The 27,530-nt window shown below is 38.0% G+C and overlaps 1 protein-coding gene across 3 annotated transcripts in view; it reads right to left on the reverse strand.

Moving 5' to 3' along the window:
* nrg1 (neuregulin 1) overlaps window positions 1–15,326 on the reverse strand; it is a 162,465-nt gene extending 147,139 nt beyond the window's left edge. For all 3 annotated transcript variants that reach the window (XM_041897447.2, XM_041897445.2, XM_041897446.2), the window contains exon 1: window positions 14,655–15,326. In XM_041897447.2, the coding sequence (XP_041753381.2) occupies window positions 14,655–15,243 (589 nt within the window). In that variant the 5' untranslated portion in view covers window positions 15,244–15,326. The remainder of the gene's footprint in view (window positions 1–14,654) is intronic.
* Window positions 15,327–27,530: the final 12,204 nt, after the last annotated feature.

Below are 27,530 nucleotides of genomic sequence, written 5' to 3' on the forward strand. Positions count from 1 at the left end.
TGTAGATAGTGTAGTGTAGACAGTGTAGTGTAGTGTAGATTAGATAGTGTAGTGTAGATAGTGTAGTGTAGATAATGTAGAGTAGATAGTGTAGTATAGATAGTGTACATTAGATAGTGTAGTGTAGATAGTGTAGTGTAGATAGTGTAGCTTATATAGTGTAGTGTAGATAGTGTAGTGTAGATAATGTAGAGTAGATAGTGTAGTGTAGATAGTGTAGTGTAGATAGTGTAGTGTAGATAATGTACTGTAGATAGTGTAGTGTAGATAGCGTAGTGTAGATAGTGTAGAGTAGATAGGATAGTTAGTGTAGATTAGATAGTGTAGTGTAGAGTAAATAATGTAATGTAGATAGTGTAGTGTTGATAGTGTAGTGTAGATAGTGTAGTGTAGATAGTGTAGTGAAGATAGTGTAGTGTTGATAATGTACTGTAGATAGTGTCGTGTTGATTGTGTAGTGTAGATAGTGTAGAGCAGATAGTGTAGATAGTGTAGAGTAGATAGTGTAGTGTAGATAGTGTAGTGTTGATAATGTACTGTAGATAGTGTAGTGTTGATTGTGTAGTGTAGATAGTGTAGTGTAGATTGTGTAGTGTTGATAGTGTAGTGTTGATAATGTACTGTAGATAGTGTAGTGTTGATTGTGTAGTGTAGATAGTGTAGTGTAGATAGTATAGTTAGTGTAGATTAGATAGTGTAGTGTAGATAGTGTAGTGTTGATAGTGTAGTGTAGATGGTGTACTGTAGATAGTGTAGTGTAGATAGTGTAGATTAGATAGTGTAGTGTAGATAGTGTAGTGTAGATAGTGTAGTGTTGATAGTGTAGTGTAGATGGTGTACTGTAGATAGTGTAGTGTAGATAGTGTAGATTAGATAGTGTAGTGTAGATAGTGTAGTGTAGATAGTGTAGTGTTGATAGTGTAGTGTAGATGGTGTACTGTAGATAGTGTAGTGTAGATAGTGTAGATTAGATAGTGTAGTGTAGATAGTGTAGTGTAGATAGTGTAGTGTAGATAGTGTAGTGTAGATAGTGTAGTGTAGATAGTGTAGTGTTGATAGTGTAGTGTTGATAGTGTAGAGTAGATAGTATAGATAGTGTCGATTAGATAGTGTAGTGTAGATAGTGTAGTGAAGATAGTGTAGTGTTGATAATGTACTGTAGATAGTGTCGTGTAGATAGTGTAGTGTAGATAGTGTAGAGCAGATAGTGTAGATAGTGTAGAGTAGATTGTATAGTTAGTGTAGATTAGATAGTGTAGGGTAGTGTAGATAGTGTAGTGTAGATAGTGTAGTGTAGATAGTGTAGTGTAGATAGTGTAGTGTAGATAGTGTACTGTAGATATTGTAGATAGTGTAGTGTAGATAGTGTAGTGTAGATAGTGTAACGTCAGATATAGTACCACAGCAATGGCTGAAAACAGAGCATAGATCAGAATATTGCAAATGAGTAACCGCTGGGAAACTGACCGGTATAATAGTCAGCTGAAGGTCGTAGGTCAGAAGGAGTCTCGCTAGCGAAATACCTGAAGATCATACACTTGATACTACATTTCCCAGCATCTGAACTGAAGCACTCTGAGGTCTGCCACTGTAAGGAGGAGAGTCAGGAGAAACATGTATCCTTATTAGAACACTTCAGCCACAATTTAACACCCTGACAGGTGCACTTTGTGGGAGGAATGAGAGTCTACGGTTCACAAAAGGAGGCTTGTGTAGAACAGAAATGTGACCTTGAATGTGTAATGATCTCTCATTCATCACCTACAGGAGCTTTCCGGCTTTAGTCCACCCAGTGTAGAACGTCTGTCACATCTGCTCTTTCTATTTGTTGAACCCACGTGCTTGGTTTTACTGTGGAACAGTTAGGCCTACAGATGAATGCCCTTCATTACTTTACAAGGTATGAGCTGTGGCTTTTACCGTTCTGTTGTAGATGTGACTCGTGGCAAAGATTATGACATCATTGCATGTCTTTTTAGCGCAGCTCAAGTGTGCCAACGTGCTACGGGTAATTCAGCACCACCAGGATCACCAAGATGGCACCAAGACAGAATGATTAAGAGTGGCAGGCATGCAGGATCATCACCCAGGATTCACTATCTGTCATTATCAACAGACCCCTTTAAGATTGCTGCTTAATGCAACATCTGGCTGATAGCTCAGGAGGCCAGAGACAATCATTCCAACTGGTAAACATTCTTAGAATGTAATCCAATAAGCAAAATCACCTTGGTGCCACTCAACTGGTCACTAACATAATCTAGGTACTTTTAGGATTTTTAAAAACCACAGGCCTTGTTTGAGTTTCAATCAAAATGTAAAGTTACTGTATGAAAATTCATGACTTATGTCATGAATATTTTGCTTCACTATTCCTAGGGCCAACTTCAAAGGTAAAGAGATTTGACCCATATGAGTAGATTTGTATCAGCTACTTTATGCTGCTGACCAAGCAGAACTCTCTTTATTCAGATCGTTATCGAATCTGCAGCAGGCACATTGACTCTGCCTACACTACAGCATCCCTCATCAAGAGCTTTTGCCCTCCAAAAATGGAGAGACATAGACCACAAATGAATCTAGCACTAAAGTATTCCAACAAATATAATGTAAAAAGTTCTTAAATAGGACAGTCCAATTGACATGATAGGCTACTCAGTTCAGGCTGGATCTGATTTATCTCTAGAGAAATGGTGCTATGTACGCATTGAGCTCACAGGAAAAAAAATGAATTGAACCGATGTCGGTCAATTAGTTGCTCAGCACTCCCTGGTGGTTAGAGCATTGGGCCAGTAGCCAGAGGCGCCATGCCAACAGGGGTCACAGGGGTACTTGCCCCCTCAGATTTGTCCTGTTTAAATAAAATAAAAAGTTTTTTTATACTACTAGTAGGGGTGTGACGTTTAAACTTTTAAAATCACAGTGCAGTTATCACAAAACTACCACTAAAAGGTCCCGATCATCATCATAAAATAATGGCTGTAGTCCCGTGTAGCTCAGTTGGTAGAGCATGGCGTTTGCAACGCCAGGGTTGTGGGTTCGATTCCCACAGGGGGCCAGTATGAAAAATGTATGCACTCACTGACTGTAAGTCGCTCTGGATAAGAGCGTCTGCTAAATGACTAAAATGATAAAGGGAAACAAATACCTAACGCAACAATGCTGTAACGTTTGTAGGAGGAGATATGTTAGGAGGAGATGTGCCTCTTTACAATGATCTGCCACGGATATAAAGCGCTCCGCACGCCATCCTCGTTAACAGTTGAAAAAAATGGCAGAGAGAGACAGGGAAGCAACCTGTATGGCAATATTTTGAGAAGGTTGTGAAATGCAAACTTTGCAAGGTGGAATTGAGCTACAATGGCAGTACAGGTGCAATGCTGAAAGAGAGGCACAGTGAGACCCAACCTGTTGCTGGCAGCAGTGAGTTACGGGACGGAGTGGGAAAATCAGAGCGCTGATTGCAGTTGATATGCAGCCATTGTCAGTGGTAGAGGATGTCGGCTTCACTGCTGCCCTAATGGCATGTCTAGAACCAGACTACAAGATACCATGTCGAAAAAACGTGACGGCCCGGATGGAGAAATTGTACAATGATTGCTCTGCAAGTAGGCCTACAAAGCGCAAGCTCTCAAACACCATACGTGGCGCAACAGATTGTTGGACATCTATGAACATGCTGTCATGTGTCACTGCAACGACCCATCACATTGAAGAGAAATGGGACATGAAGTCCCATGTACTACTGACAACTGAGAAAATGGAGGAGAGGCACACAGCAGATAACCTAAAACGTTATTAACTACCATCGTTGCTGAGTGGGTAAGGTAAGCACCGTCTGGTAGAGTTTCCACTAGTTACCACAGCCACAGAGACAAAATTGTCTATATCGTAAAAATTAATAAACAAAAATGTGCTTTTTGGTCTTAATTTAGGTTAGGCATAAGGTTAGCATTGCGGTTAAGGTTCAGGTTTAAAATGTTAAGAAGATAAATTGTAGAAATAAGCGGGGTTTATGACTTTGTGGCTGTGGTAACCAGTGACGATCGTTTAGCGCTCATACGGAGGACCATATCTGAATTGTGAATTCACGTCAATTTACGATTTTTTTCTTATCATTTCAACTATTAAATAAATTGCAGTTTAAACGTTAAGATTTTTTTTTTTTTACATTTGTCACACCCTAACTACTAGCCACTTAGCAATTTCGTGAAGTTGGCTTTAGCTAGCCCAGATAGGTTCTCAATCTTCCAACCTCGTAACTAGCTACCAAGAAGAATCACTCAAGTTAGAGTAGCTAGCTTGTCTAACTATCTTAGCTGGCATATCTGCTGGCATGGTTGGTAGACTTTAGAAAAGGAAGCAATTGATAAATGTACTGAATAAGACTCAAATTCCTTTCAATTTTTTACCCAGATTTTTGCAGAGAAGCATATTTAGTTTATTTAAAACATAAACACCAGTCAGGAGGATACAGACAGCTCAAGAGATATACAGTGGGGGAAAAAAGTATTTAGTCAGCCACCAATTGTGCAAGTTCTCCCACTTAAAAAGATGAGAGAGGCCTGTAATTTTCATCATAGGTACACGTCAACTATGACAGACAATTGAGGGAAAAAAAATCCAGAAAATCACATTGTAGGATTTTTTATGAATTTATTTGCAAATGATGGTGGAAAATAAGTATTTGGTCACCTACAAACAAGCAAGATTTCTGGCTCTCACAGACCTGTAACTTCTTCTTTAAGAGGCTCCTCTGTCCTCCACTCGTTACCTGTATTAATGGCACCTGTTTGAACTTGTTATCAGTATAAAAGACACCTGTCCACAACCTCAAACAGTCACACTCCAAACTCCACTATTGCCAAGACCAAAGAGCTGTCAAAGGACACCAGAAACAAAATTGTCGACCTGCACCAGGCTGGGAAGACTGAATCTGCAATAGGTAAGCAGCTTGGTTTGAAGAAATCAACTGTGGGAGCAATTATTAGGAAATGGAAGACATACAAGACCACTGATAATCTCCCTCGATCTGGGGCTCCACGCAAGATCTCACCCCGTGGGGTCAAAATGATCACAAGAACGGTGAGCAAAAATCCCAGAACCACACGGGGGGACCTAGTGAATGACCTGCAGAGAGCTGGGACCAAAGTAACAAAGCCTACCATCAGTAACACACTACGCCGCCAGGGACTCAACTCCTGCAGTGCCAGACGTGTCCCCCTGCTTAAGCCAGTACATGTCCAGGCCCGTCTGAAGTTTGCTAGAGTGCATTTGGATGATCCAGAAGAGGATTGGGAGAATGTCATATGGTCAGATGAAACCAAAATAGAACTTTTTGGTAAAAACTCAACTCGTCGTGTTTGGAGGACAAAGAATGCTGAGTTGCATCCAAAGAACACCATACCTACTGTGAAGCATGGGGGTGGAAACATCATGCTTTGGGGCTGTTTTTCTGCAAAGGGACCAGGACGACTGATCCGTGTAAAGGAAAGAATGAATGGGGCCATGTATCGTGAGATTTTGAGTGAAAACCTCCTTCCATCAGCAAGGGCATTGAAGATGAAACGTGGCTGGGTCTTTCAGCATGACAATGATCCCAAACACACCGCCCGGGCAACGAAGGAGTGGCTTCGTAAGAAGCATTTCAAGGTCCTGGAGTGACCTAGCCAGTCTCCAGATCTCAACCCCATAGAAAATCTTTGGAGGGAGTTGAAAGTCCGTGTTGCCCAGCGACAGCCCCAAAACATCACTGCTCTAGAGGAGATCTGCATGGAGGAATGGGCCAAAATACCAGCAACAGTGTGTGAAAACCTTGTGAAGACTTACAGAAAACGTTTGACCTGTGTCATTGCCAACAAAGGGTATATAACAAAGTATTGAGAAACTTTTGTTATTGACCAAATACTTATTTTCCACCATAATTAGCAAATAAATTCATTAAAAATCCTACAATGTGATTTTCTGGATTTTATTTCCTCATTTTGTCTGTCATAGTTGACGTGTACCTATGATGAAAATTGGGTGGGAGAACTTGCACAATTGGTGTCTGACTAAATACTTTTTTCCCCCACTGTACTTAGATATGCAGACAAATAAACATGTCTTTTTTTTATAGAATTAATCATAATGACTATGCATCTAGATTGCAGGAAACAGCTGTTTCGTGTGTGAAAAATTCAAAATTCTCCAACCCCAGCCATCATCACATACTTTGTGCCCCCTCAGATTTCTGGGGTGCATGACGTCCCTGCCAGTACCTGAAAGGTTGCTTCCTCGAATCCCCGAGCAGACAAGGTGAACAATCTGTTGATGTGCCCTTGAGAAAGGCACCTACCCCTAATTAGCTCCAGGGTCGCCGTTGATAATGTCTGACCCTGGCCGTGACCCCACTCTCCGAGGGTGTCTCAGGGGGAGTTGGGATATGCAACAAAAAAAAATCCAATTCACACACACGTATAATACACACTTGTACATTTTATATCTTTACACAGCATTTCACAAAACGAATATCAAACAAATACAATAAACGTGACAAAATAATACTTAGATGTTATATGCCTGGTATGAAAAAAGATAAATGCACATTCAGAAACGGCCCATCTGAAACAATGGAGAATGGGATTAAATATTCTTCATCCCAAAGTGCATTTGTTAATGTGATTTCAGCATAAAGGACTGCATGTTTGTTATTGTAAGCCCCAGACATGTAAACATTACATAACAGGGCAAAGAGAGTCTCATCAAGGGATCAAAATAGTTTTGTGCCCGTTATATAATACGAGGTTAACAATTATCAACCCAGAAAGTGTCATGAGCCCATTTTAGCTTGAAACACTTGTCTTGGATTCCACTTACTGTATGGGGCATTGTTGAAACTAATGACCATAGACGCAATTCAATTTGGTCTTAGTTGGCAAATTGTAAGCCTTGTTCGTTGGCACAACTGAAACCTTATATTGCCAACGTGGACTGTCTGGAGCAATGTTCACAGTGGAAAGATGACAGTACAGTACATTATCCAAGTCAAAGTAAAAGCTTCAGGATTATACTAACAAAGGATCAGCCTCTCAGCGTTGTTCTGGATGGATGCTGTTGTTGGAAGAAAAACCAACAACAACAGGACAAACATTTTTGTATTCTGAGGGGTCGTGAGATCCCTGTATATTGAGCATCCCAGTTAATCAAGACGCAGATTACCACCTCATTGACCTTTCACGATGAGTTTGGAGACTAATACAAGTTTTGCTGGCTTGACCTTCATGAGGCAATGTAGTGGCCTTTGATTTAAAAAATATGAAGCTTCCACATCAGGGAACATTTGGATCCCTGTTAGCAGTCAATGTTCAATGTGATGGCAACTATTTTCCCTAGGGTCATAAGGGTCTTGAGTAGTGGAGGCTGCTGAGGGTAGGACGGCTCATAATAATGGCTGGAACGGAGCAAATGGAATGGCATCAAACAAATAGAAACCATGTGTTTGATACCATTGCACTAATTCCGCTCCAGCCATTACCACGAGCCCGTCCTCCCCAATTAAGGTGCCACCAACCTCCTGTGGTCTTGAGAGTATTAAATTGTATCTCTATATATATGGCTCTTTAAAAACCTTGCAATGCATCATGTGCAATGTGTCATGAAGAATACTAAAGCACTTGCATGTTATGAAAAATGACAAAAAATACCTCCAAACGTTCCTTCACACAGTGGCAATGGTTTATACTGGAGACTGATTCATACCAACAGAAAACAAAGTCAGATGTATAGTCAACTAATCTCATTATGAAAGCGCTCTCTAAATAGGTCCCAACGTTTTCCCAGAATCAGCAGAAATCCACAGTTCACCGTGTACTAGGCATTATCCTCAAATTGGATTTGATTAATTCATTCTGATCTGCTGCAATGTCTGAAATTGAACATTTGATTAGAAAAACTGTATTTTGTTGCTAACAAAATAGAGTTGATAACCGCACATTATTCAGAGTGCTTTCTCTCATGCCCATATTGCTTTTAAAGTCATATTCTCACATTCCCATTGGCATCCCTGTCAAGAACAACTAACTACAGCACAGTAGCTGTGGCCGACTCCTAGAAAGCTGTATTCTAGAAGAGAAGAGGTCCATAAGCGCTTAGCCATTTATCAATTGACAACACTTTTGTAGGATGCAACTTTTACTGCAAGGTTTCATTGGGATTGAATAGTCAAATGTGGGACAAATTGTGAGCCATTCTGTGTAAATGTGGAATTATGGGATAATCTGTCCCAGAACATGGGGGGATTATAACTATCTCTCAGTCTAACCTGTCAATGATATATGCCCTCTCAGTCCAAATGCTTACTTCCCCAACCTCAACATAGGTCAGAGTGATTTATGATGATCTCTGGGTTGGATCTTAGAAGACTTCTTTTTGATTCTGTCAGCTCATATTTGGGAGTTCATGTGACAAATCATGAAAAATAGTCATAGATGTGCAGGACATCACTCTCTATCACCAGTGTGTCAATCTAATTAACATAATAAAGAAATCCCCATCAGAATCTGTCAGTTTAAGCTAGAGATATCTGCATGGGCTGTGTCTCAATCCACCACATCCTCCTATGTCATCCTTCCACATCTGCGGTGAAAGGTGGCCGAGCTAGAGCAGTGTTTGTCAGACCATTAAACATCCCGAAAATCGGTCTTTTCACAAAAACGAATCGTTTGGGCTACAAACTAATATGACCCCACTATGGAAAGGGGAGATTCTCACAACACGATGGTGTTCTCTGTTTTGCTCTATGACCCCTAGAAGTGTCACGGGACTCCTCTGAAGGTAACCGGTACAGGTTTTAAAAAATGAATGGAGAAAAAAAGGGGTTAAATATGTGTCCAAAAAATATTTCCTTAGCTCTCAGATATAGGACAGACACTTCAAAACCTTCTTCCTTATGGTTTATTTTTTGACTGTCTGTTTTGCCATTTATGAATGTGTTATTCAATGCATTTCTATGGGCTATAGTAGTAAAGGCCAAATTCAATATTTTATCAAATACCTTTTTTAGATATATATTTTTTATACCTACAGGGGCCTTAAAATTCTAAATCAAATAGCTAAATGATCCATGGTATGACCATCTTAAAACAATTCCATATGTTAGCTTAGTAGAACCCCCTCCCCCAAAACCTTAGACTTTTAGAGGTTTTTAAGGGTGTTTTCACACTTGGTCCCTTTCAGCCAATTTTTGTGAACTCAGTGCAGTTCGCTGAATTTTTTGTGCAGTGTGAACACTCCAAAGGAACTCAGACCTCTCAAAAGAGCCCCTGAAGCTAACCAAAATGAGACCATCTCGAGAGGATGTATGACTTCGGTTCGCTTGAACTCCACGGTTCCCTTTTTTAGGGCAATGTGAAAACAAAGCTCCCCAGGTTCACTAGTCATTATTCCCGCACACACACACAAGATTACTGCAACACCGTTTCCCCTGCCGTAACCCCTCACTCACATTGGTGCCACAAAAAGAGAGAAGATGATATGTAGGGGCGTATTCATTACGCTAATTCTTGATTTTGATTTTATTTTATTTCAGCTGCAAAAAGTTTCTTAAAAGGAAGCAGACAGAATTAAAACGTGGAGGAACCTACCTGAATTTGTCCAATAGAAACTCTTGTTTTAGTTGACTGTTTGGCTAATGATTACACCCCAGGTTCGCGGGAAAAATGTGTGATGTTTTTTTTATATTGATTAGCGATTGTCAAGGACGCACAGAAAGAAAAACATGTGTGGAGTTTTTTGTTATGGTTATTTGTTTGCAATATGTGAACTATAGGCTAAGAGAGCTTCATAAGCTGATTATTGATTGTGGGGTTTGAATAGTGTGAGCAATATTTGGTGAGCATCAAAACATATGGCACAAAATCGATTCTAGCTCTTAAAGGGGCCTACATTTGGTGTACAATTTTCAATTACAGCATTCTTTAATCTGCAGTTATTCTTCTGCTATTTATTCTGTTACCAATAATATTTACATGTTAATAGTATTTTCTGATTACAATTATTATGTCTCATCTTTTAACTAAATGCAATCTATTAGCTATTAAAATGTAAGTAGGTATATCTAGTTGTACGATAACACATTCTGATGGAATGGCTTGTCCTGCACTTTGTAAAAACCCAGAGTGCATTGAGTGAATGTTGGAAAAAGATCTTGGTTCCTTTCTAAACATAGCAATGTGATTGCAAAGAGGACTCGGACCACAAAATAGGTGAAGTGAACTGGCAAAAGAGCTCAAAGTCAAGGGCAGTGTGAATACAAAGAGAACAGAGTTCTTTGGCTTTAAAGAGGACTGAGATGTTGCTTTAAAGAGGACTGAGATCCGTTATTTTAAAGAGGACTATATGTGAAAATACCCTGAGTTGTACTCACAGTTTGTACTCACAGTGTTTTGAGTTCAGCATGTTGCTGCCAGAAGTACAATGTTCTGTTGAAAAACGTAAAAACGTAATTATCTTTCTCCCTCTCTCTCTTTTAAGGCCTCGCTACAGTATCTCTAAACAGAATGTCTAGCATTTGTTTTGTTTTATTTCCTGATTATGTGAGAACTAGCCTAGATTCTTAGGGGAATCAATCCTGCAGAAGCCTATAAGTATACACTTCAACAGTCCAATATGTATTTTCTGTATAAACTCTGGATTTACAATTACTTTGTGGGTCAGTGATATTATTTACCCTAACAGAACAATACAATCATTGTTTCAGCATTGCTCGACTATCTAATAATCCCCCCAAAATCAACTGTTGTATTACAACACTACCCCAGCTCTAGGTGCCTGGAGTCTTTCATAAAATGCAGCATCGCTTGTGTAGCTCGAGCAATGTCCTCCACACTCTGGGAATGATTTTCTTCAATCTGTGAAGGAGTAAGTCACATGATTGAACAAAGTACATGTTCTATCACAGAGGAGGTTGGTGGCTCGTGGTAATGGCTGGAGCGGAGTAAGTGGAGTGGTATTAAATACATCAAACACATGGTTTCCACGTGTTTGATGCTATTCCATTGATTCGTTCCGGCCATTATTATGAGCCGTCCTCCCATCAGCAGCCTCCTGTGTTCTATCGGTCTTTTAGAAGAGTCTTCTTTCTTTCAAGCAGCACAGCTCCATTGCAAATCATTGTCCCCATTATCAAGCAAATGAGCTGGAACTGTCCACTGTCGGAAAGATCCAAATGTGTCATTCCCGATGGGAGGCGCGGCTTTCTGCAATCAATCAGTCCTCGAAACATTGTTTTAAGAGTAGAAACACCACATGATTTGGTCTAAATGGTCAATTCCCGAGAATTTCCCAAGACCCTGCGAAGCGCAAATTGTTCCCTCCCTGAAAGGGGACTCATACAACTGCCTTTACAATAACGTTAGTGCAGTGTGGTTGCACAGTCTGAAAGAATTGTTCTTCACACTGAGCCATTTACTGTCCCTTGAGATGCGTAAAAAGAGTTCTCACAACAGGACTGCAGGCATTGTTTATCTCGACTCCCAACGCCCTTTTTTCCCCAACTAAACACAATCACCACTAAAACCGAGGCAGCAGCAGACAATGAACACAGTGAGGTTATCTGCTAGGCCTGTGTGCTGCAGCTAAACACATTACATAGAGTCTCTGTCACATAGCCAGTCTTGAATCAGGAAACCAATACTTGATCCTGTTCCATTATCTAGATCCAGAATGACATTTAGTAGGATGTGCTTTCGTGTAAAACTGCCTTCAATATCTCAGCAACATCTGCTTATCAATCACTTCAGTAGCTACATTGTATTCATGTACTGTGATCCGACCATACATTTGAATGGTACATATGACATGCATTCTTTGAAAATGTGGTCAAAAGCAATGAACGAAGTGTGGACGTCTATTGAGAAATGGAGCAGTACGCTTCACATACAGCACTTTTATAGAAACCTCCCACTGTCCAGCTCTACTTTGATCCTTTTTTTTTGCTTCAGGAGTTGGAACACATGGTCTATTCATGACAAACTGTGCTTCGCCGCCTGAAACCCTTTTACTACAGTGAGCCACTGCTGTCCCTACTGTCCAGGGTGGATCCATCCTCACGTCATCAGAGTAGCACCTGCCCTCGGGCTGGGGAGGAAATTGACATTTGTCCCTTTACCTGAGGAGACCAACCTCAAAGTCTTTTAAAGTGAGGAGTTCATGGAACCGTTTGACCTGAGCTAGCATCTGTAACTAAACTTAAAAGGCCACAATCCTGAATTTTAGAAAAATCTGCCAATCAGTCAAATCACTTGATTTGCTTTAAGGCTATGCGATGGGCCATGGGGGGCTGGAGAAATACAACCACTCAAATTCATAAAATGGCGCTAAGCAATATATCATTAACATATCACTCATTAACAGCAGTTAATACTGCAGACTGTACATTTAATGACAGAATACTCAAGTGCTAAATGCATAGTTTAGTTATTTCATGGCACTCTGAGGGTGAGCATAACACCATGGACTATACAGGGCTATGGTGGTCCAAGTGGCCTGAATGAACACACATCCATTCTTTACACATCATGGAAGCCTCTATCACCCATTCAATTGATCTACTCTCAGTATAGCATGGCTGTTCTGAAGTGTTGTCATGTTTATCAATCAATAACAGACAAAGAATCTGTACTCATCAATGATGGCCTAATCATACTGTACAAATACATCTAGCAGTAGTTACAGGATAGAGATGATGTAGGCTACAATGCTCTGTACTCACGGTACATTGTTGTGTCTCCATGGAGAACTAATGGAATGGGGACTTGGAAAGGAATGTGTCAGACAATGGCATGAAACATATTTGAGCAACTGTACTGAGTTTAGTTGAGAGGAAAACAAAACACAACATTGAGCTCATGAACAACCCAAAGCTCCTTACAAGAATTATTTGTGTGCCCACAGTACATGAAGCAATAGCCTACTTGGAAATTAAGGATTTGATGTGGCGGCAAAAACTGATGTTAAATCCAACAAGAGAATGGCAACCTTATCTAACATAGCCTACATGATATAACCTAGTCTATGTTATTTCATTAATACTTTTGGTATTTTTTTCTAATCAATACTATTCAAATTGTGCACTAATGTGTCCTCTAATTGTCATTTCCCACTCACACGTTGTCAAGCAGTGAGTAGACGCTGCAGAGTAAAGACATGATATTCTCTCTCATTAGTGTTTTGTCACAGAGGACCGCCTCTGGGATGTGTAGGAGGACCTCCCTCATTCCAAAATGACAAAAGCATTCCCGTTTATAGATCTTGGGCATTTTACGGGCACTGGATGACTTTGCATCCCAAACGACTGTCACTGTTCATGAACAGTGAGTGCACTTTCTGCCCTGGGGATATGGGTAATGGTAATCATTGTGAACCTGATAACATTAGTGCATGTCCCCCCCCGGGTAATTATGCTGTCAACCAAAATGGATTATAAAGTCTGTCGACTCTTGAATGTTTGTCATTCCTCTGTGACGTGTAAAACCACAGTGTCAGTGTGCAGACAGTATGCAATATGTAATAGGTGTGGTTGAAAGACAGAGTGAAGTCCTCTGTGATTAAAGATGAAGAGATTATGCTTATATCACAGCTGTATCATTTTATCGGAAAAGAGAAATCGATGTCAGAGAAAATTTAGTGAGAGCATGAACCCTTAGCCCCTGAATACCAGTTAACTGTATGGGATAACGATAATTGGAAAAATATGATTGTCCCCTTAGACAGAATATGGCCAGTAAAAACTGTTCCAATGACATAGCTAGATTTCCATCCTCAATAAGCTTTTATCACAAAACAGAAAAGGTTTGCTGCTAAATGGTCCATGTAGCCTACCTGTCCACTTGGCAAAAACTGATTGAATCAACTTTGTTTCCACATAATCTCAACCAAAAAATGCAATGTGATTAAGTTGAATCAATGTGGAACACTGATTGGATTTGCAAAGTCAAGAACATAATGGAATTTCGTATTGTTTTCCAACAAATGTTTCACCTAAATTCAATGGCAGGGTGACATTTTTGGTTTATTTGACGTTGAAGTCACATTAGTTGTTAACTCAACCAAATGTAAATGACCCCCCCCACACACACACACACACACACACACACACAACCGCTTAGCAACGGAAGCAGGAATTCCCTGTCAATCAACATTCAGCACCACCGCGTGTAGAGAGCTCCCGAGGGTATCACGACACATCTGGGTGAGCCCGGCCTGTAACACCGCTTTCACACCGTATGGCTTTTCATCTCATGACGCCCATTTAGCCTTCATACCTATTCCTGCATGCCTACATACCTATTCCTGCATGCCCTTAGGGACCAAATACATTTAGGATATGACAATATGACATTGGTTGGCTACGTTCCAATACTTAACTCCATCCAGAGCTCACTTCAGCTGCCTCAATTCGCCTCGAGTGAAATGTATGGACACAATTTGGCTGTCAATGTCATGCTTTAAAGTTGTAAAATTGTCCTAAATTAGAATTGATGGGGGTTTGGTCTTGCATCACAGGGTCACACACCCTGTCTGAACAGACCTTTTGAAATTACATTTTGTCAGATAAGGGACCAGCAGAAAGTTACAAGTTAGTAGCCGAGAGTAGGCTATCACCCTGCACTTACCACATTCTTGGCAGAGCACTTTGCTGACATCCTTTCGGACAGCTCGCCGCGTCTCGACAGGTGGGAAAACGGCGTGGAACACCGAGGTGTCATTTGTGGGTTCCATGAAGAACATGTATCTTGTGTCTTTAGTCAACGTCAAACAGTTATCACCCCGGTTCCAGACAATAGAAACTACAGAATCCTTCACGAGGCCCCCCGCTTTTACTTCCCATACTTGATGGACCCTTATCCTAACCTGGTATGGTTCCGACCCTGACGTCCTGTTTGGCACCGACTCTGACGACAAATAAACTTGTCCTTCCATTCTCTGGACCGCGCTCTCATTCCGTATCCCACCAGCTCTTTGATTGAGAAGCTTTTCCCGCTCTCGTCGGTTGATATCTCTCTTGCGCCCCTCTTCTTGAAGCTTTCCCTCAAACACAACTCTCGACCGGTGCACCAACTCCTGCAGCGGAGCCACGGGAGAGGGGTTATTACAAGTCAGCCCACAGAGCCCTCCATGCGGAGAGATGGAAAAGGACACAAAAATTCCACAAACAACCGAAATAGTGAATGAACACTGTCCCGTCGCAAGGTATGTCCTCATTGTGGCGGAGGTAAGTGTGACTTTAAAGGCTGAATGAGGCGCGCAGGTAAGAAAGGACAATTTTACTAAGCTCTGATGGTTAAAGCAAGTGTGATCCCTCTGAAACCCGCAGTTGCTGCTACAGTAGGCTACAAGATGAGAGGGGCGGAGTTGGTAATGGGAAAGTCTCTCACTGTGCCATGTGTGAGAGGATTTCCTCCCTTGACACCAATTTCTGCTGTTTGTGCATTTGGCATGCAAGAATTGCACCAAATTAAATGTAGAAGATAAAATCCCGAGGTTGTGATTGTCTTTTTGGAAGTTGATGTGCTTGATTTGATTTCGATTGATATGCCATTCTTAAATTGGCCGATTTTTGCATGCTTACCTTTCTTAGTATGCATTGCTATCATGAATCATGAACTGTATAAATGTGTAATTGAGCCAAGTGACACAAAATTTGAGATGAATAGGCTACAATCTCTTTAAAGCACTTCAAACTATGAGGAATAAACCTATTACTTTCCACACTTTTTGTAGCATAATCACAACTGAGAGTGACTTATGGTTGTTTTACTGTAAAACAGCAACGATATGAATTCCCATTACAGCAACAACAAAATGGCTGCATATGAACAATTTATTTGGACAGAACCCAATAGTCTAATCCTGGATTACTTGGTGTGAACCCAGGACTGGTCAGTAGCTTATCCAAACTGAGAATCTTGTGGAGAACATTTGCCAAAAACGGATTTAGTCATTAGCCCCCAATTTACTTACAGTTTCCCTGCTCATATAATAGTCACACACCGAGACAGATTTGTGTTCTAACCATGAGGCTTATTTCATTCAGTGATAGCACTAGCAGGCAACAGATTTGCTCCACAATATTGTGACTCTCACTGGCAAAGTTAATCACCACCTCCTAAAACCAGTTCTCGTCATTTGAGCTGTTTGTTTCCACCTCTGTGGAGCCCCAGGGTTCCATTTGGTGACTGTTGTCCTATCAGTTGCCTCTAGAATATCATGTTCCCTATCCTGGCTAGCATCTCTAGTCTGTTGTGGTTCCCATCATTGTGGAGGGGCCTGATGGGTAATGGCACAGTCCATGAGCAACACCTGCAGGGGTCTGTCCACTGTGTCCAGGACACACGGCCTGTGGTTAGTCACCCACTTGGCTCATTCCTTGGCATGACAGCCCCAGCCCTATAACATATCCTTGCCCCAGCCACAACAGGCCCTGCCTGGACAGCTGCACATGAGAGGGGCGCCTATGGCCTGGAGGCCAGCCTGCCAGGAGCCTGCCTTCCACCTGCTTGAGACCCATTGCCCAGCTACTTAACCCACCCTGGCCTGCTGCATTGATCTGGCACGTCCCACTGTGGGCACACATGACACATCCAGCACAGCTGTCTCGCTCCTTCTCTATCTCTCTCACACAAATACACACTCAGATCCTCTAAAACTTAAAGTAGAACGGCAGGGACCTGGACCTTCAAAGCACAGATGGAGAATAATATGTATCTTTGTATAGCCTTCATGAGGATTTCTGTCTACATTGTACGTTTATCCTGGTTAGTAGATCATTTCCAAGACGTCCAATTTTGATTTGATAGATGTACGTTTCATCAGGCTATGAATGAACCCTTGGCCCAGAATTGAAAGCGAATGGCCAAAGCAGCAGCGCTGCCAAAACCCGACCACTAAGAGTGCATCCCAAATGATACCCTATTCCCTATATAGTGCACTACTTTTAATCAGAGGGCCCCAGTCAAAAGTAATGCACTATATAGAGAATAGGGTGTTACTTCGGACAGTCACGCAACCCAACTCCAGCTAAAGGCCTCATCTCTCCTCGCTGACAGGTTGTCAATGAAAAGGTGGGTCATAATTACCAGGATGTAAAAAGGAATTTTTCCCTTAACATTATTTACCACATTCATCATTCCGAGCCTGCTTCAGGTACAGCATTCATCTAAATAGAAGTTCTAGAACTTTACAAAATATGTACAAAAGTTTATGTTGCTGTGTTAGTTAAATGTTACAGTTTCATGTTGCTGTGTTAGTTAAATGTTACAGTTTCATGTTGCTGTGTTAGTTAAATGTTACAGTTTCATGTTGCTGTGTTAGTTAAATGTTGCAGTTAGTTTCATGTTGCTGTGTTAGTTAAATGTTACAGTTAGTTTCATGTTGCTGTGTTAGTTAAATGTTGTAGTTACAGTTTCATGTTGCTGTGTTAGTTAAATGTTACAGTTACAGTTTCATGTTGCTGTGTTAGTTAAATGTTACAGTTACAGTTTCATGTTGCTGTGTTAGTTAAATGTTACAGTTACAGTTTCATGTTGCTGTGTTAGTTAAATGTTACAGTTACAGTTTCATGTTGCTGTGTTAGTTAAATGTTACAGTTACAGTTTCATGTTGCTGTGTTAAATGTTACAGTTACAGTTTCATGTTGCTGTGTTAGTTAAATGTTGCAGTTAGTTTCATGTTGCTGTGTTAGTTAAATGTTGTAGTTACAGTTTCATGTTGCTGTGTTAGTTAAATGTTGCAGTTACAGTTTCATGTTGCTGTGTTAGTTAAATGTTGCAGTTACAGTTTCATGTTAATGTGTTAGTTAAATGTTACAGTTACAGTTTCATGTTGCTGTGTTAGTTAAATGTTGCAGTTAGTTTCATGTTGCTGTGTTAGTTAAATGTTGCAGTTACAGTTTCATGTTGCTGTGTTAGTTAAATGTTACAGTTAGTTTCATGTTGCTGTGTTAGTTAAATGTTGCAGTTACAGTTTCATGTTGCTGTGCTAGTTAAATGTTACAGTTAGTTTCATGTTGCTGTGTTAGTTAAATGTTACAGTTACAGTTTCATGTTGCTGTGTTAGTTAAATGTTGCAGTTACAGTTTCATGTTGCTGTGTTAGTTAAATGTTACAGTTACAGTTTCATGTTGCTGTGTTAGTTAAATGTTGCAGTTACAGTTTCATGTTGCTGTGTTAGTTAAATGTTACAGTTTCATGTTGCTGTGTTAGTTAAATGTTGCAGTTAGTTTCATGTTGCTGTGTTAGTTAAATGTTGCAGTTAGTTTCATGTTGCTGTGTTAGTTAAATGTTACAGTTACAGTTTCATGTTGCTGTGTTAGTTAAATGTTACAGTTACAGTTTCATGTTGCTGTGTTAGTTAAATGTTGCAGTTACAGTTTCATGTTGCTGTGTTAATTAAATGTTGCAGTTAGTTTCATGTTGCTGTGTTAGTTAAATGTTGCAGTTAGTTTCATGTTGCTGTGTTAGTTAAATGTTGCAGTTAGTTTCATGTTGCTGTGTTAGTTAAATGTTGTAGTTACAGTTTCATGTTGCTGTGTTAGTTAAATGTTACAGTTACAGTTTCATGTTGCTGTGTTAGTTAAATGTTGCAGTTAGTTTCATGTTGCTGTGTTAGTTAAATGTTGCAGTTACAGTTTCATGTTGCTGTGTTAGTTAAATGTTACAGTTACAGTTTCATGTTGCTGTGTTAGTTAAATGTTACAGTTACAGTTTCATGTTGCTGTGTTAGTTAAATGTTACAGTTACAGTTTCATGTTGCTGTGTTAGTTAAATGTTACAGTTACAGTTTCATGTTGCTGTGTTAGTTAAATGTTACAGTTACAGTTTCATGTTGCTGTGTTAGTTAAATGTTACAGTTACAGTTTCATGTTGCTGTGTTAGTTAAATGTTGCAGTTACAGTTTCATGTTGCTGTGTTAGTTAAATGTTACAGTTACAGTTTCATGTTGCTGTGTTAGTTAAATGTTGCAGTTACAGTTTCATGTTGCTGTGTTAGTTAAATGTTACAGTTACAGTTTCATGTTGCTGTGTTAGTTAAATGTTACAGTTTCATGTTGCTGTGTTAGTTAAATGTTGCAGTTACAGTTTCATGTTGCTGTGTTAGTTAAATGTTACAGTTACAGTTTCATGTTGCTGTGTTAGTTAAATGTTACAGTTTCATGTTGCTGTGTTAGTTAAATGTTACAGTTAGTTTCATGTTGCTGTGTTAGTTAAATGTTGCAGTTACAGTTTCATGTTGCTGTGTTAGTTAAATGTTACAGTTACAGTTTCATGTTGCTGTGTTAGTTAAATGTTACAGTTAGTTTCATGTTGCTGTGTTAGTTAAATGTTGCAGTTACAGTTTCATGTTGCTGTGTTAGTTAAATGTTGCAGTTAGTTTCATGTTGCTGTGTTAGTTAAATGTTGCAGTTAGTTTCATGTTGCTGTGTTAGTTAAATGTTGCAGTTAGTTTCATGTTGCTGTGTTAGTTAAATGTTGCAGTTACAGTTTCATGTTGCTGTGTTAGTTAAATGTTACAGTTAGTTTCATGTTGCTGTGTTAGTTAAATGTTACAGTTACAGTTTCATGTTGCTGTGTTAGTTAAATGTTGCAGTTACAGTTTCATGTTGCTGTGTTAGTTAGATGTTGCAGTTAGTTTCATGTTGCTGTGTTAGTTAAATGTTGCAGTTACAGTTTCATGTTGCTGTGTTAGTTAAATGTTACAGTTACAGTTTCATGTTGCTGTGTTAGTTAAATGTTGCAGTTACAGTTTCATGGCTGTCTTAGTTAAATGTTACAGCTACAGTTTCATGTTGCTGTGTTGTTAAATGTTGCAGTTACAGTTTCATGTTGCTGTGTTAGTTAAATGTTACAGTTACAGTTTCATGTTGCTGTGTTAGTTAAATGTTACAGTTACAGTTTCATGTTGCTGTGTTAGTTAAATGTTGCAGTTAGTTTCATGTTGCTGTGTTAGTTAAATGTTGCAGTTACAGTTTCATGTTGCTGTGTTAGTTAAATGTTACAGTTACAGTTTCATGTTGCTGTGTTAGTTAAATGTTACAGTTACAGTTTCATGTTGCTGTGTTAGTTAAATGTTACAGTTACAGTTTCATGTTGCTGTGTTAGTTAAATGTTACAGTTTCAGTTTCATGTTGCTGTGTTAGTTAAATGTTACAGTTACAGTTTCATGTTGCTGTGTTAGTTAAATGTTACAGTTTGTTCATGTTGCTGTGTTAGTTAAATGTTGCAGTTAGTTTCATGTTGCTGTGTTAGTTAAATGTTGCAGTTAGTTTCGTGTTGCTGTGTTAGTTAAATGTTGCAGTTACAGTTTCATGTTGCTGTGTTAGTTAAATGTTGCAGTTACGTTTCATGTTGCTGTGTTAGTTAAATGTTGCAGTTAGCAGTTTCATGTTGCTGTGTTAGTTAAATGTTGCAGTTACAGTTTCATGTTGCTGTGTTAGTTAAATGTTGCAGTTACAGTTTCATGTTGCTGTGTTAGTTAAATGTTGCAGTTACAGTTTGCCGTGTTAGTTAAATGTTGCAGTTAGTTTCATGTTGCTGTGTTAGTTAAATGTTGCAGTTAGTTTCATGTTGCTGTGAGTTGTTACAGTCGTTAAAAATGCAGTTAGTTTCATGTTGCTGTGTTAGTTAAATGTTGCTGTTATTCTGTTTTAGTTAAGCGTTGCAGTTCATTTCATGTTGCTGTGTTAGTTAAATGTTACAGTTACAGTTTCATGTTGCTGTGTTAGTTAAATGTTACAGTTACAGTTTCATGTTGCTGTGTTAGTTAAATGTTACAGTTACAGTTTCATGTTGCTGTGTTAGTTAAATGTTACAGTTACAGTTTCATGTTGCTGTGTTAGTTAAATGTTGCAGTTACAGTTTCATGTTGCTGTGTTAGTTAAATGTTACAGTTACAGTTTCATGTTGCTGTGTTAGTTAAATGTTGCAGTTACAGTTTCATGTTGCTGTGTTAGTTAAATGTTACAGTTACAGTTTCATGTTGCTGTGTTAGTTAAATGTTACAGTTACAGTTTCATGTTGCTGTGTTAGTTAAATGTTACAGTTACAGTTTCATGTTGCTGTGTTAGTTAAATGTTACAGTTACAGTTTCATGTTGCTGTGTTAGTTAAATGTTACAGTTAAGTTTCATGTTGCTGTGTTAGTTAAATGTTGCAGTTAGTTTCATGTTGCTGTGTTAGTTAAATGTTGCAGTTACAGTTTCATGTTGCTGTGTTAGTTAAATGTTACAGTTAGTTTCATGTTGCTGTGTTAGTTAAATGTTACAGTTACAGTTTCATGTTGCTGTGTTAGTTAAATGTTGTAGTTACAGTTTCATGTTGCTGTGTTAGTTAAATGTTACAGTTTCATGTTGCTGTGTTAGTTAAATGTTGCAGTTAGTTTCATGTTGCTGTGTTAGTTAAATGTTACAGTTACAGTTTCATGTTGCTGTGTTAGTTAAATGTTACAGTTAGTTTCATGTTGCTGTGTTAGTTAAATGTTGCAGTTACAGTTTCATGTTGTTGTGTTAGTTAAATGTTACAGTTACAGTTTCATGTTGCTGTGTTAGTTAAATGTTGCAGTTACAGTTTCATGTTGCTGTGTTAGTTAAATGTTGCAGTTAGTTTCATGTTGCTGTGTTAGTTAAATGTTGCAGTTAGTTTCATGTTGCTGTGTTAGTTAAATGTTGCAGTTAGTTTCATGTTGCTGTGTTAGTTAAATGTTGCAGTTACAGTTTCATGTTGCTGTGTTAGTTAAATGTTACAGTTACAGTTTCATGTTGCTGTGTTAGTTAAATGTTGCAGTTAGTTTTCTTTCATGTTGCTGTGTTAGTTAAATGTTACAGTTACAGTTTCATGTTGCTGTGTTAGTTAAATGTTACAGTTACAGTTTCATGTTGCTGTGTTAGTTAAATGTTACAGTTGCAGTTTCATGTTGCTGTGTTAGTTAAATGTTGCAGTTACAGTTTCATGTTGCTGTGTTAGTTAAATGTTACAGTTACAGTTTCATGTTGCTGTGTTAGTTAAATGTTACAGTTACAGTTTCATGTTGCTGTGTTAGTTAAATGTTGCAGTTACAGTTTCATGTTGCTGTGTTAGTTAAATGTTACAGTTACAGTTTCATGTTGCTGTGTTAGTTAAATGTTACAGTTACAGTTTCATGTTGCTGTGTTAGTTAAATGTTGCAGTTACAGTTTCATGTTGCTGTGTTAGTTAAATGTTACAGTTACAGTTTCATGTTGCTGTGTTAGTTAAATGTTACAGTTACAGTTTCATGTTGCTGTGTTAGTTAAATGTTGCAGTTAGTTTCATGTTGCTGTGTTAGTTAAATGTTGCAGTTACAGTTTCATGTTGCTGTGTTAGTTAAATGTTGCAGTTACAGTTTCATGTTGCTGTGTTAGTTAAATGTTACAGTTAGTTTCATGTTGCTGTGTTAGTTAAATGTTACAGTTACAGTTTCATGTTGCTGTGTTAGTTAAATGTTGCAGTTACAGTTTCATGTTGCTGTGTTAGTTAAATGTTGCAGTTAGTTTCATGTTGCTGTGTTAGTTAAATGTTGCAGTTACAGTTTAATGTTGCTGTGTTAGTTAAATGTTACAGTTACAGTTTCATGTTGCTGTGTTAGTTAAATGTTGCAGTTACAGTTTCATGTTGCTGTGTTAGTTAAATGTTACAGTTACAGTTTCATGTTGCTGTGTTAGTTAAATGTTACAGTTACAGTTTCATGTTGCTGTGTTAGTTAAATGTTGCAGTTACAGTTTCATGTTGCTGTGTTAGTTAAATGTTGCAGTTAGTTTCATGTTGCTGTGTTAGTTAAATGTTGCAGTTAGTTTCATGTTGCTGTGTTAGTTAAATGTTGCAGTTAGTTTCATGTTGCTGTGTTAGTTAAATGTTGCAGTTACAGTTTCATGTTGCTGTGTTAGTTAAATGTTGCAGTTAGTTTCATGTTGCTGTGTTAGTTAAATGTTACAGTTACAGTTTCATGTTGCTGTGTTAGTTAAATGTTACAGTTACAGTTTCATGTTGCTGTGTTAGTTAAATGTTACAGTTACAGTTTCATGTTGCTGTGTTAGTTAAATGTTACAGTTACAGTTTCATGTTGCTGTGTTAGTTAAATGTTACAGTTACAGTTTCATGTTGCTGTGTTAGTTAAATGTTACAGTTACAGTTTCATGTTGCTGTGTTAGTTAAATGTTACAGTTACAGTTTCATGTTGCTGTGTTAGTTAAATGTTACAGTTAGTTTCATGTTGCTGTGTTAGTTAAATGTTACAGTTACAGTTTCATGTTGCTGTGTTAGTTAAATGTTACAGTTTCATGTTGCTGTGTTAGTTAAATGTTGCAGTTAGTTTCATGTTGCTGTGTTAGTTAAATGTTGCAGTTAGTTTCATGTTGCTGTGTTAGTTAAATGTTACAGTTACATTTTCATGTTGCTGTGTTAGTTAAATGTTACAGTTAGTTTCATGTTGCTGTGTTAGTTAAATGTTGCAGTTACAGTTTCATGTTGCTGTGTTAGTTAAATGTTACAGTTACAGTTTCATGTTGCTGTGTTAGTTAAATGTTGCAGTTACAGTTTCATGTTGCTGTGTTAGTTAAATGTTGCAGTTAGTTTCATGTTGCTGTGTTAGTTAAATGTTACAGTTACAGTTTCATGTTGCTGTGTTAGTTAAATGTTACAGTTACAGTTTCATGTTGCTGTGTTAGTTAAATGTTACAGTTACAGTTTCATGTTGCTGTGTTAGTTAAATGTTACAGTTACAGTTTCCATGTTGCTGTGTTAGTTAAATGTTACAGTTACAGTTTCATGTTGCTGTGTTAGTTAAATGTTACAGTTACAGTTTCATGTTGCTGTGTTAGTTAAATGTTGCAGTTACAGTTTCATGTTGCTGTGTTAGTTAAATGTTACAGTTACAGTTTCATGTTGCTGTGTTAGTTAAATGTTACAGTTACAGTTTCATGTTGCTGTGTTAGTTAAATGTTACAGTTACAGTTTCATGTTGCTGTGTTAGTTAAATGTTACAGTTACAGTTTCATGTTGCTGTGTTAGTTAAATGTTACAGTTAGTTTCATGTTGCTGTGTTAGTTAAATGTTGCAGTTAGTTTCATGTTGCTGTGTTAGTTAAATGTTGCAGTTACAGTTTCATGTTGCTGTGTTAGTTAAATGTTACAGTTAGTTTCATGTTGCTGTGTTAGTTAAATGTTACAGTTACAGTTTCATGTTGCTGTGTTAGTTAAATGTTGTAGTTACAGTTTCATGTTGCTGTGTTAGTTAAATGTTACAGTTTCATGTTGCTGTGTTAGTTAAATGTTGCAGTTAGTTTCATGTTGCTGTGTTAGTTAAATGTTACAGTTACAGTTTCATGTTGCTGTGTTAGTTAAATGTTACAGTTAGTTTCATGTTGCTGTGTTAGTTAAATGTTGCAGTTACAGTTTCATGTTGTTGTGTTAGTTAAATGTTACAGTTACAGTTTCATGTTGCTGTGTTAGTTAAATGTTGCAGTTACAGTTTCATGTTGCTGTGTTAGTTAAATGTTGCAGTTAGTTTCATGTTGCTGTGTTAGTTAAATGTTGCAGTTAGTTTCATGTTGCTGTGTTAGTTAAATGTTGCAGTTAGTTTCATGTTGCTGTGTTAGTTAAATGTTGTAGTTACAGTTTCATGTTGCTGTGTTAGTTAAATGTTACAGTTACAGTTTCATGTTGCTGTGTTAGTTAAATGTTGCAGTTAGTTTCATGTTGCTGTGTTAGTTAAATGTTGCAGTTAGTTTCATGTTGCTGTGTTAGTTAAATGTTACAGTTACAGTTTCATGTTGCTGTGTTAGTTAAATGTTACAGTTACAGTTTCATGTTGCTGTGTTAGTTAAATGTTACAGTTACAGTTTCATGTTGCTGTGTTAGTTAAATGTTGCAGTTACAGTTTCATGTTGCTGTGTTAGTTAAATGTTACAGTTACAGTTTCATGTTGCTGTGTTAGTTAAATGTTACAGTTACAGTTTCATGTTGCTGTGTTAGTTAAATGTTGCAGTTACAGTTTCATGTTGCTGTGTTAGTTAAATGTTACAGTTACAGTTTCCATGTTGCTGTGTTAGTTAAATGTTACAGTTACAGTTTCATGTTGCTGTGTTAGTTAAATGTTGCAGTTACAGTTTCATGTTGCTGTGTTAGTTAAATGTTACAGTTACAGTTTCATGTTGCTGTGTTAGTTAAATGTTACAGTTACAGTTTCATGTTGCTGTGTTAGTTAAATGTTGCAGTTAGTTTCATGTTGCTGTGTTAGTTAAATGTTGCAGTTACAGTTTCATGTTGCTGTGTTAGTTAAATGTTGCAGTTACAGTTTCATGTTGCTGTGTTAGTTAAATGTTACAGTTAGTTTCATGTTGCTGTGTTAGTTAAATGTTACAGTTACAGTTTCATGTTGCTGTGTTAGTTAAATGTTGCAGTTACAGTTTCGTGTTGCTGTGTTAGTTAAATGTTGCAGTTAGTTTCATGTTGCTGTGTTAGTTAAATGTTGCAGTTACAGTTTAATGTTGCTGTGTTAGTTAAATGTTACAGTTACAGTTTCATGTTGCTGTGTTAGTTAAATGTTGCAGTTACAGTTTCATGTTGCTGTGTTAGTTAAATGTTACAGTTACAGTTTCATGTTGCTGTGTTAGTTAAATGTTACAGTTACAGTTTCATGTTGCTGTGTTAGTTAAATGTTGCAGTTACAGTTTCATGTTGCTGTGTTAGTTAAATGTTACAGTTACAGTTTCATGTTGCTGTGTTAGTTAAATGTTGCAGTTACAGTTTCATGTTGCTGTGTTAGTTAAATGTTGCAGTTACAGTTTCATGTTGCTGTGTTAGTTAAATGTTGCAGTTAGTTTCATGTTGCTGTGTTAGTTAAATGTTGCAGTTACAGTTTCATGTTGCTGTGTTAGTTAAATGTTGCAGTTACAGTTTCATGTTGCTGTGTTAGTTAAATGTTGCAGTTAGTTTCATGTTGCTGTGTTAGTTAAATGTTACAGTTACAGTTTCATGTTGCTGTGTTAGTTAAATGTTACAGTTACAGTTTCATGTTGCTGTGTTAGTTAAATGTTACAGTTAGTTTCATGTTGCTGTGTTAGTTAAATGTTACAGTTACAGTTTCATGTTGCTGTGTTAGTTAAATGTTACAGTTTCATGTTGCTGTGTTAGTTAAATGTTGCAGTTAGTTTCATGTTGCTGTGTTAGTTAAATGTTGCAGTTAGTTTCATGTTGCTGTGTTAGTTAAATGTTACAGTTACATTTTCATGTTGCTGTGTTAGTTAAATGTTACAGTTAGTTTCATGTTGCTGTGTTAGTTAAATGTTGCAGTTACAGTTTCATGTTGCTGTGTTAGTTAAATGTTACAGTTACAGTTTCATGTTGCTGTGTTAGTTAAATGTTGCAGTTACAGTTTCATGTTGCTGTGTTAGTTAAATGTTGCAGTTAGTTTCATGTTGCTGTGTTAGTTAAATGTTGCAGTTAGTTTCATGTTGCTGTGTTAGTTAAATGTTGCAGTTAGTTTCATGTTGCTGTGTTAGTTAAATGTTACAGTTACAGTTTCATGTTGCTGTGTTAGTTAAATGTTACAGTTAGTTTCATGTTGCTGTGTTAGTTAAATGTTGCAGTTACAGTTTCATGTTGCTGTGTTAGTTAAATGTTACAGTTACAGTTTCATGTTGCTGTGTTAGTTAAATGTTACAGTTACAGTTTCATGTTGCTGTGTTAGTTAAATGTTACAGTTACAGTTTCATGTTGCTGTGTTAGTTAAATGTTACAGTTACAGTTTCATGTTGCTGTGTTAGTTAAATGTTACAGTTACAGTTTCATGTTGCTGTGTTAGTTAAATGTTACAGTTACAGTTTCATGTTGCTGTGTTAGTTAAATGTTGCAGTTACAGTTTCATGTTGCTGTTTAGCTAATGTGCGTCATTCGTTGCTGTGTTAGTTAAATGTTACAGTTACAGTTTCATGTTGCTGTGTTATTGTTAAATGTTACAGTTACAGTTTCATGTTGCTGTGTTAGTTAAATGTTACAGTTACAGTTTCATGTTGCTGTGTTAGTTAAATGTTACAGTTAGTTTCATGTTGCTGTGTTAGTTAAATGTTGCAGTTAGTTTCATGTTGCTGTGTTAGTTAAATGTTGCAGTTACAGTTTCATGTTGCTGTGTTAGTTAAATGTTACAGTTAGTTTCATGTTGCTGTGTTAGTTAAATGTTACAGTTACAGTTTCATGTTGCTGTGTTAGTTAAATGTTGCAGTTACAGTTTCATGTTGCTGTGTTAGTTAAATGTTACAGTTTCATGTTGCTGTGTTAGTTAAATGTTGCAGTTAGTTTCATGTTGCTGTGTTAGTTAAATGTTGCAGTTACAGTTTCATGTTGCTGTGTTAGTTAAATGTTACAGTTACAGTTTCATGTTGCTGTGTTAGTTAAATGTTACAGTTAGTTTCATGTTGCTGTGTTAGTGAAATGTTGCAGTTACAGTTTCATGTTGTTGTGTTAGTTAAATGTTACAGTTACAGT

This window comes from Coregonus clupeaformis, chromosome 15 (assembly GCF_020615455.1).
Source record: "Coregonus clupeaformis isolate EN_2021a chromosome 15, ASM2061545v1, whole genome shotgun sequence".
NCBI classification, from domain to species: Eukaryota; Metazoa; Chordata; class Actinopteri; order Salmoniformes; family Salmonidae; genus Coregonus; species Coregonus clupeaformis.